Source organism: Anneissia japonica, unplaced genomic scaffold (genome assembly GCF_011630105.1).
Source record: "Anneissia japonica isolate Jap-2015-1 unplaced genomic scaffold, ASM1163010v1 scaffold287833_len2544123_cov190, whole genome shotgun sequence".
In the NCBI taxonomy this organism is placed as follows: Eukaryota; Metazoa; Echinodermata; class Crinoidea; order Comatulida; family Comatulidae; genus Anneissia; species Anneissia japonica.
Genome location: NW_022757233.1, coordinates 1,366,327 through 1,375,786, shown reverse-complemented (window position 1 = coordinate 1,375,786; position 9,460 = coordinate 1,366,327). Strand labels below are relative to the sequence as shown.

Here is a 9,460-nt window from a genome sequence, read left to right as displayed (position 1 = left end):
TAAATCATCAATCAATATAATAATACATCGTGTAGCACTCTTAACGAATGTAGTCCTATAAATGAATGAATAAAGTATTGTGTAATAAAATACGACTGGATTCGAACCTGCGATTTCTCGCTGTCAAGGCGAGCGTCATAACCATTAGACCACAGAGGCTTCATGGTTGAACGGATTCAAATACCGCCAGATACACTCCATTATTATATCCTTTATTCTAACACTGTATTTACCTTTCTTTGATGATTTCTATATAATTCAACAGTGTTAATGGCAAATAGAGACATTATGTCTCTATTATGTCAAAGTATGCATACGTTGACGTATTGAGAAATTATGTCTCTATTTTGTCAATGTATGCAATCGTTTGTGATTTTATGTGTATGTGTATGCGTGTATGTATATATGTATTGCTCCACTATATGTGAGCCCTCTAGTTGTATGAAAGGAAAGAGACTTGTGCTCTTAGATCCGTAATGATATATCGTAGGGGCCTCGTGTTCTACATGGTATGACGTTGGCCGAGATTTCGAGAAATTGTGAATTCGTTTCTCACCCACGACCTGCTTTTTTTTTTTTCTTTTTCACTACAACTCTAATAAGGAACTTCGTTGACAAAATATGTTTGATACGATTTCACAACATCAAGTTCCATATTTATATTTGAGCACTGTTTTTAACCTGTTTGATATATACATTATTTGTGTTCCCAGTGCTTTGATTTTAATATTATTTACATGATTCACCAGCTGCTACGTGCAAGCTGTTATTTAGCTTTCAAAATTGGTTCCACTATTTGTGAGCCCTCTTGTATAAATAGGAAGAAGACTGGTGGTCTTAGATCCGTAATTACATTGTGTACGGGCATCTATGGTCTAAACTGTATGACGCTCGTCGAGATGGCGGGGTTCGATTCCCACCAGAAACCTTTTTTCCTCTTCTTCTTTATACAACTATCATTAGAAACTTTTGTTGATGAACTATGTTTGATACGATTTTATAACATATTGTTCTTTTATATGTGATTTACATACATATATGTATATGTGTTTGTTTATACATGTTCATACTGCATAATCCTTCTTTTCTTTTCAAATGTTGACTAATTATTTAATTTATTCGGTGGCTCTAATGTTTGCGACCTCTGGTCTTAATGAGATTCTCCCAGATCCTACAATTTCAATTTTCTTTTATATACTTATTTGTAACATTATGATTATATTAGTATATTATGTGGATTGAATAAATTGATTTGTGATTGTGTGATTGTTGTGATTAGGAGGAGCAGTGACACTGTGACATGCAAAACGCCTTAATTCAAAATCAGAGGAACACATAAATTTTAAACTTTTAAGGAATTAGATAACGTAACTAGTTTATTTTGAATTAAGTTTAGTCAAATGTGGGTCAAATTAATGAGGTACGTATGCCCAACTGAATACACACAAGCACACGTCACAAATAGGTTTTGAGAAAAGCTAAAAAAAAGATATTCGGGATATTATTGTTACCTATGAAATTTTAGTTTTCCTTCCATTTGTTCAGGTTAACGATAGGTATTTTAAAAGTATTGGAACACTGAACTCGTTTATTAATAACAGTTGGTTTAGGCCTAGGAGGAAAGTATGGGAACTGGCCGAAGTTATTGTCGTCTGGAGCCTCGGTCGGTTCACTGTGGAGAAATAAAACAGAAATGTTTCAGCTGTTAAGTTTACAGAGAGCTGTCGATTACCATTGGCGTAGGCTGGGGAGTGAGGGAGGTGCGGACTAAGTGAGTTGACATACTAAAAATTACATTAAACTTTTGCATTGGAATTTTTCGCACCCCCTCCCTCATGCCGAAACCAGCCTACGCACATGAAAGCCGCCTGCTAATTAAACTTAGGCCTACATCTAAGCATTCTACTTGTAGGCTGTTTTACTACAACAATTATCAAGAAACCGTACGAAGAAAAATAGTAACCGGATTACGTATCTGTTAATGTGACTGCGACAATCATGATTATCATCATCTTCTTCATTATCATCCTCATCCCTATCCTCATCATCATCAATAACATACTCATCATCATCATCATCATAATCATCCTAATCAGGCCCGTGCGCAAGATTTTTATAGGGTGAGTGCGAATTTGTGAAGAGTGAACCGAAATGGCTGAGGCAGCCTAAGCGACAGAGCCGTGCTGATCTCGAGAAGGCCGAGCTCAGACATTTTTAATTATTTGAGGTCTTATTTAATCGATTCTGAAGATGCAATATGAAATGGTTTTCAGTGGAATTTGAAATAGAGGGCCAGGGAAGAGACTTTCCCTATGGTTTGGGCTAAGGTAAGAACATTTTTATGATTATAGAACCTCTAGATGGCCCGAATGGCACTCTCAGACCTTAAATTATTTTTTCTTGATACTATCGAACGATCTTTTACGTTCGATAGCATTATTATGACTATAACATTATACATTTAGTAGGCTATTACATGCATATAACGGCATTTCAAACTTCCTATTGGCAACATTTGATAACAAAAACTAAACACTTACTTATATAAATCTTTAAACTTCCCAATGACGTCATCTGACATGAAAGGCTGAAGATCATCAAAGCTTTCAATTTCTACGGTAGAACATTTTTTGAGAACAGCGGTATAGCCTGGTATCCCGTGATCCCTACCTCGTTGAATATTTATTGCAACCAAGTCACTGCCAGGTCTGTATTAAGATACGATAATCATGATAAATACAAATGATGGTGATGATGACAATGATGATGACAATGATGATGATGATGATATGATGATGATAATGAGTTTATTCTGGGCTTAGCTCAATTTTTATTTTTGTAATTAATAATCTCATTTAATTTCATTGTGTAATGTGAAATCACATTGTGCAATTTAGAGGGGAGACGCCGCACCCAACCACACCCCCACCCCCGTCGTGGAGAAAAACCACAATTCGCAGGGGAGAACAAAATTCCTATGTATTTTTGATTCCAAAATCTATTAAATTAGCCTTTGAAACCCCTAAATTGTCATATTTTCTGGGGTATTCGCCCCTGGAACACTTTCGAGAGATATTAAGCCACGCCCGACCACGCCCACTTTTTTCGTCGGGGACATCTCCCCACCCACCTCCCCCAGTCGGGCTAATCCTGGTCCCACCACTGGTTGACGCATGGTTCACACGGGGTAGATGTATTAATTGGTAAGTGTAAAAACAAGGAGTTATTGTAAATGACAATAATATCTATACCTATAAGAACATTCTTTGACACAAAAAAAACAAAAAAAACCCGGTTGTATGTACGTACATAGTCATGATGTGCTTAGGTATGATGGTCATGATGTGATGTCATCATGACCATATTTAGACATGTCATATTTTTTTTGTCAAATACAATTTGATAGTCTGGGCAGGGGTTTACTTACCCTTCTGCTGGGTCGGCAAACAATTGATTTGTTATCTTCGTGGAAAAGAAATGATCAACTCTCATAAGAGGTGAAGCCGTCAATCCAAGAGATATAGAATCCATTCCACCTTGATCAAAATCGAACATATGCGTAGCATTGAAGAAGGCGAAATTTAGTTCAAGAGTATCGAATGCTACATTGTAAAATTTGTCTAAGCGGGTGAAAGAAGGGGGGATCATGCTATGACCCATACGGAAGCAAGCTGTTGAGAACTCATTCAGTATTGTGACGTCATTAGTAGGGTCATAGTGATTGCGCATACGCCCCTGTGAACGCGGGAACAAGTCGTAAGCGTTTGCCCTTACCGTGCCAATCAGCAGATGTATATATTCTTTAAAGACAATGTTTTGCCACATGGCAATTAAGATACGTCTTGTTTCTTGATATAGACGCTCACCATCCCAATGAGGATTGATGGATGCTAATTCTCGCGCCACTCTGTTGTGCTCTCGGAGGAACATAGTGTGCAAGGACGTCAGACCGACCTGTTCCGGGGCTCGGAAGTCTCCAGCCAATCCACACTTGATGTCTCCATCCTCGGCACACATCGTGTTGTTGTCATCAAACGGTAGATATTCTTTCCTCGTCGGGTAAAGTGGATTTGGAACACTGCGCAGGAGTCCTAAATCTGTATGTAAAATACATGCACAACACAGTAATAATATACTACCGGTATACATTACTGATTCCATATTATTGCTCACTATTCCAACCGTAAATCTTTAATTTTTGCCAAAGCAATCTGTGTAGGCCTACATTAGATTTATTTTTCTCCCTTATGGGATCATCAGCCAGTTTCAATTTTCAGAATTATATGGACCAAAAAAGCAAACTTTTGCAGGAACACAAGACTCATTGACTAGGCCTATAATATGTGCTCTCCATGTTTCTAATGCTATATTTATAGACACACACATGATACAGATGTTTATTTTTATTTCTTTAGAAAGAAAGTGGGTGTGTGTGTGTATGTTTGTTTGTTTGTTAGGGAGGGAGGATAAAAACATTAATAATTTATGAAAATATTTTAAAGAAAAGAAATAGAACTAGTGTACAAGAATTACCAGAGTTGAGGTCTCTAAGTGAGTCCACGGCTTCTTGTGTGGATCCGTAAACCATGGACAAATCAATGTATGACGAAACAATGTTTTGCTGTTCTTTAGGAAACTCGGCACAGTTTGCAGGTTTCACTCTTCGAGATCTCGTGAAATGTAAGCATTCAGTTTCTTCGTAAAAGAAGTAATCATCATAGATTGGGATCGGGTCACATTCGCCGATTTTAACACAGTCAGGACAGACAACCACTGAACAATAACAAATAGTATTTCAAAATACAAGCATGTAGTTATGAATTATTTTTAAACAAAATTTACTCTTAAAATTGTGAGCTCTCATTTATAACGAAACTCTCCGGTCTGTAACTCAAACTGAACTAAACAATCAGAACAGAACGAGGAATACGCACTCGTCCCACGGAACACACCTGTTTTCCCACAAACACATGATGTGTTTACGTATGTTTATGCTGTCGTTTTGAAACTTTTAGCAACATTAACCCAGGGGTGGGGGGATGGCTTAGCGAACGGGTTCCTTACGGATTTCGAAGTAGCGATTTAGTTGTGATTTCAAAAACTTGAGATGGAAAGTTCATAACAAAACATAAGAAGTGATTTCTATTTTGACGATGAGGGCTTTGGGATACTTACAACTTTCAGGAGACAGCGCAAAGTCATGGTCGAGAAATTGTCCAAATGACATCACGAGCGCTGTAAACGAGTCACTAACTGGGCTTTGTTTAATTGTAACCGTCGACGAAATTAGTCTCGGATTAGGAAGCTCTGAACCGTCACTGGCTCTTCGTGGTGAACTTTTACCTGGCGATAGATAAATTAAACACAGTTATTAGTCAGAGACATAATGCTGATGATGATAATCCAGAATTATTATTATTATGCCGTCGGCGGCGGCGAGACATCGACTACGACAAAGGCAATCATGATACTACAGGGGCGGATCTAGGTTCACATTTAGGGAGGGGGGTCATAAAAACGCCAAAAAAACTCTCAGGTAAACTTTCTCATTTTATTACAGTAAATAGGCCTATTTATGTGTGTATAAGTACATTTAAAAAATTGAGTTGGTTACGTATTCTTTTTTCCATGAATGGATAACCCCAAGGAGGAAGGGGGGTCCGGGGTTATTACAGTAAATAGGCCTATTTATGTGAGGGTCCTCCCCAGGAAAAATTTGATCACAGATGGCAGGAAATGATCTTTTCCGACTTCTGAGGTGTTTTTAAATGACTTTTAAGTTCTTTAAATTTTAAGGTTTTCCTCCGCTCGAAAACGGTCAGATAAACTTCTCATTCTTATTACTGTAAATACTAGTAGCCCTACTATGTGTGTATGTACATAACAAAAATTGAATCGCTGCATACATTCTTTTTTTAATAAATCGATGAACCTCAAATAAAACGGGGGTCGGGGTCCTCCCCGGAAAAAAATTTTCCCGAATTCTGAAGTGTCTTTTAATCCAAATTCAAGATTTTCTACTTTTGTAAACGGTCAGGTAATTTTTTCTCACTCTCATTGAGTAAACAGACCTATGTGTGTACCTTCACACAAAGAATTTTTTTCCAGGGGGGGGGGTCAGGACCCCTGACCCCTCTCAGATCCGCCAATGACTGATAAGGTTAACAATAGGGGAATGATGATACTTATATTGATAATTCGTTACCATTAGCACTATCATCATCATCATCGTCATCATCATCTACAATCACCATCATATCAAGTTATTACAATAATGTTTGCATTTCGATATTTTCCTCTCTATTTTCCTCACCATCACCATAATCTGGATCCAGGAATCTTGCAAGTGGTCCAATAGCTTTACCCCAATTTACATGGAAAAGGTTGTTGCATGAGCCATCAAAAGTACGATATTTTTGACTGCCCGTACAGTCCGCTGACACCTTGTCGTATCCATTCTCTGGACACAGACCTGGAATGGGTGGAACTAGATCCGGGTCGACAGGGCTGAAGCCGGGTGGATGCTGGCTGAAATATATAAATGGAGAAAATCTAACATATAAATTAACGATTACCGGTAACAACAATAATAACGATAATAATACTTCCTTAAAAGTAAAACAAAAATGTTAAATAATAACAAAAACGTTAAATATAAATAATGATATTTATAATAAAAATAACATTAATTATTATAGCAATACTACCTAAAAAACTAAACAAAAACGCTAAAAAAGAAAACAAAAAAGTAAAAAATACAGAAAACAATGTGTGAGTACAGGTTCCCCCCCCCCCCTTCAATTACAGTTGGTTGTGCCAAAACCATGATACTGTACATTATGATTTTGGCTTCAGGGACACTTGACGTAAATAGGTGAGCCTCAGTCAGTATTCCAGCAGTGACTGTAACAACAGAGAGCCCGTATGGTGGATATGAAGTAGGCCACTGAAGAGGTATCGAGATCCGGATGTGCACTCTAATGTTTAATGTAGAAAAGTGTCACGAACTGGACACTAGTGAAGGTCAACATATTATTCAGTAGGGAAAGTGGATTAATTAAAATATTATAACATTTCATGTAAATGCTGAAGAGAAAGCTACAAATAAATGGCCCAGCCAGAATGATTCCCCCCCCCCCCCCACCAAAAAAAAAGAGAAATTTGCCGAGTTTCTGTATCACTAGATCTGGACCTAATTATTGATTGTGGTTCTGGAGAGAAAGCCGACCACATGGATCTAAAAAGTAGGAGTACAACAGGATGGGTAGAAGTAAGGTCAAATGGTAGCAAAGGTCCTAAGACATGCGTGCGGCGTCAGTCATGAGCAGGCTTGCAACAGTCACTTATCTCATGTGTTTTGGCTTGTGAAATGTAACCATGAGCTAAAATCCATAATAAACGTATTAAATATTAAAAGTATAATGCCTTTCTTGCAAAAAAAGTTTATAAAGTTTTTCGACCAAGATCAATAAAATATGTTGTTCATCCACTAATCAAGGTATACGGTAACTTACCGCTTGTTTTGCCCCAGTGAAGCCTCGATTTCATTAATTTCATCAGCTTTGAAAACGAAAATAGCAGTTATTTGTTAACAATACATGTTTATTAGAAGCGGAGTTCTAGTTATAAAAATGGTATGTTTATTTGACTAATAAAATCTAATAAAATACTGTTTTATTGACCTGAAATACTGTCTTAGAATTCTTGTCGACTCCAACTTATGTACACCAAGGATAAAATTTCTTTAAAATGAAGAACAAAATAAGAGCAAATTCAAGCTGAGGTAAAATGGCAAACGAAGTTTTTATTACAAATTTATTAAATTTATTTAAAAAAAACGAAAAAACTAAGCTGGTCATATACAGTAAAGTGCTGATGTTTAAAAAGATTATATTTTAACTATGTAGCCCTAATACCCTCTATAAATATAGTACAATAATATACTTAAGATAGTATAATACATACTCCAAGTATCGAAATACACGCCATCGTGTCTGGATTCAATATTTCGATATTAATTATGTCATCATCAGGGATGATATAATACTTAGGCCTATATAATGAATATACTGTAAAATAATAATTTGTTGTCTTTGAAAAGTCTGTAAAGTAAAAAAAAAATTGAGGCTGAAATTGGCCAAAACTTAATAACACTGATCCTTACAGTTTTTACTGGTTCCTATAAAACAAAAATGTATTTTGTTGTCCCGTGCGTGAGAGAATCAATCAACCATTATCAATAAAACAAGTAATGAATGAATGATATTTAAGAGATAAACTAGTCACAGACCAATCCATGATACACGTACCTGATAGTGCTTCTTGGGCTGTTGTAGTCGGTAAAACCAAACTGATAAAATATAATTTTAATTTTTGTATTTATTTCAATAACATCCGAAAATCACAGAAAAACTTAATTGCTTGGGATTTACAAATCGCGTTTTAAAAAAATTCGAAGAGTATAAAAATGCATAACCATCAAAACAGACAATTAATAGGTCCATGGTTAGAAAACAAATTGATGTAGAGATTAAAGTAAAATAAAACTGAGATAAATTACAATACTTAGAAGATACTTTTACAAGTAGGCTTATTTACAAATTGTAAGTATTTAGATAAATATGGGTTAATAAAAAATAATAAAAATAAGTGGTATTAAAAATAGATTACAATATATAATATAAAAAAAAATTTAAGAAATATCATGTCAAATACGTTGCACATAGAGAATAAAGCCGGGCACTCACTGGGTCGTACGATCGTCGGGCGAAAAAACAAATTCCGTTCCCTGTGAGCGTTTTACGACGCGACGACGTTGTCTAATTGTCGGTGACAGTCTAAACGCAGCGTCATTAAAAATAATCAGTTGTGCGCGCGTCGTGGCATTGCGTTCTCCGTAGAATCGCGTCGGGCGACGACCGTCAGCGCAGTGAGTGCCTAGCTTTATAGAACATAAAAGTAATTAAATATATAATCAGAAAATGTAAAAAAAAAATAACCAAGAATCGCGATAAAATAACATTGATATCATAATAATGGATTATAATATTTCAGATAATAATTGGTTATATGCTTTTTTATATTGATTCGAAATTGTATACGAAAATACAGTATTTTAAACCTAAATTGTGTGAAACAATTCAACAATTTGTAATGTCAATTCAACCTCTTCAAGTACATGAGAGTAAAATAATTGTTATAATAAGCTTTTGAAATTCGACGTGCTTAATAAAAAAATATTCAACATCATTATATAGGCCTATATTATATTTTTTTAGTTTAATAAAAAATATGTTTAAATGTTGTAATACATAGGCCTAGCTTAATGTTGATGAGCTTTTAACTTTTCACTTTCAGTATCAAGTTGCAGAATTCGATATTTAACTGCAAAAATGAGTGCATTAACTTCTAGCTAATTTTTTTTTTTTTTTTTTTTTTTTTTTTTTGGGGTTATTTTTTT

General features: G+C 35.7%; 1 protein-coding gene across 1 annotated transcript in view; it reads right to left on the bottom strand.

Moving 5' to 3' along the window:
* Positions 1-1,521: 1,521 nt before the first annotated feature.
* Positions 1,522-9,460, bottom strand: part of LOC117124611 (peroxidasin-like) — an 8,943-nt gene continuing 1,004 nt past the window's right edge. Inside the window, exons 2-9 of the mRNA XM_033270907.1 lie at positions 8,310-8,350; positions 7,515-7,560; positions 6,314-6,528; positions 5,176-5,343; positions 4,534-4,773; positions 3,428-4,097; positions 2,541-2,708; positions 1,522-1,672 (exon numbers count right to left, since the gene is read on the bottom strand). Of these exons, the coding sequence (XP_033126798.1) occupies positions 1,522-1,672; positions 2,541-2,708; positions 3,428-4,097; positions 4,534-4,773; positions 5,176-5,343; positions 6,314-6,528; positions 7,515-7,560; positions 8,310-8,350 (1,699 nt within the window). The remainder of the gene's footprint in view (positions 1,673-2,540; positions 2,709-3,427; positions 4,098-4,533; positions 4,774-5,175; positions 5,344-6,313; positions 6,529-7,514; positions 7,561-8,309; positions 8,351-9,460) is intronic.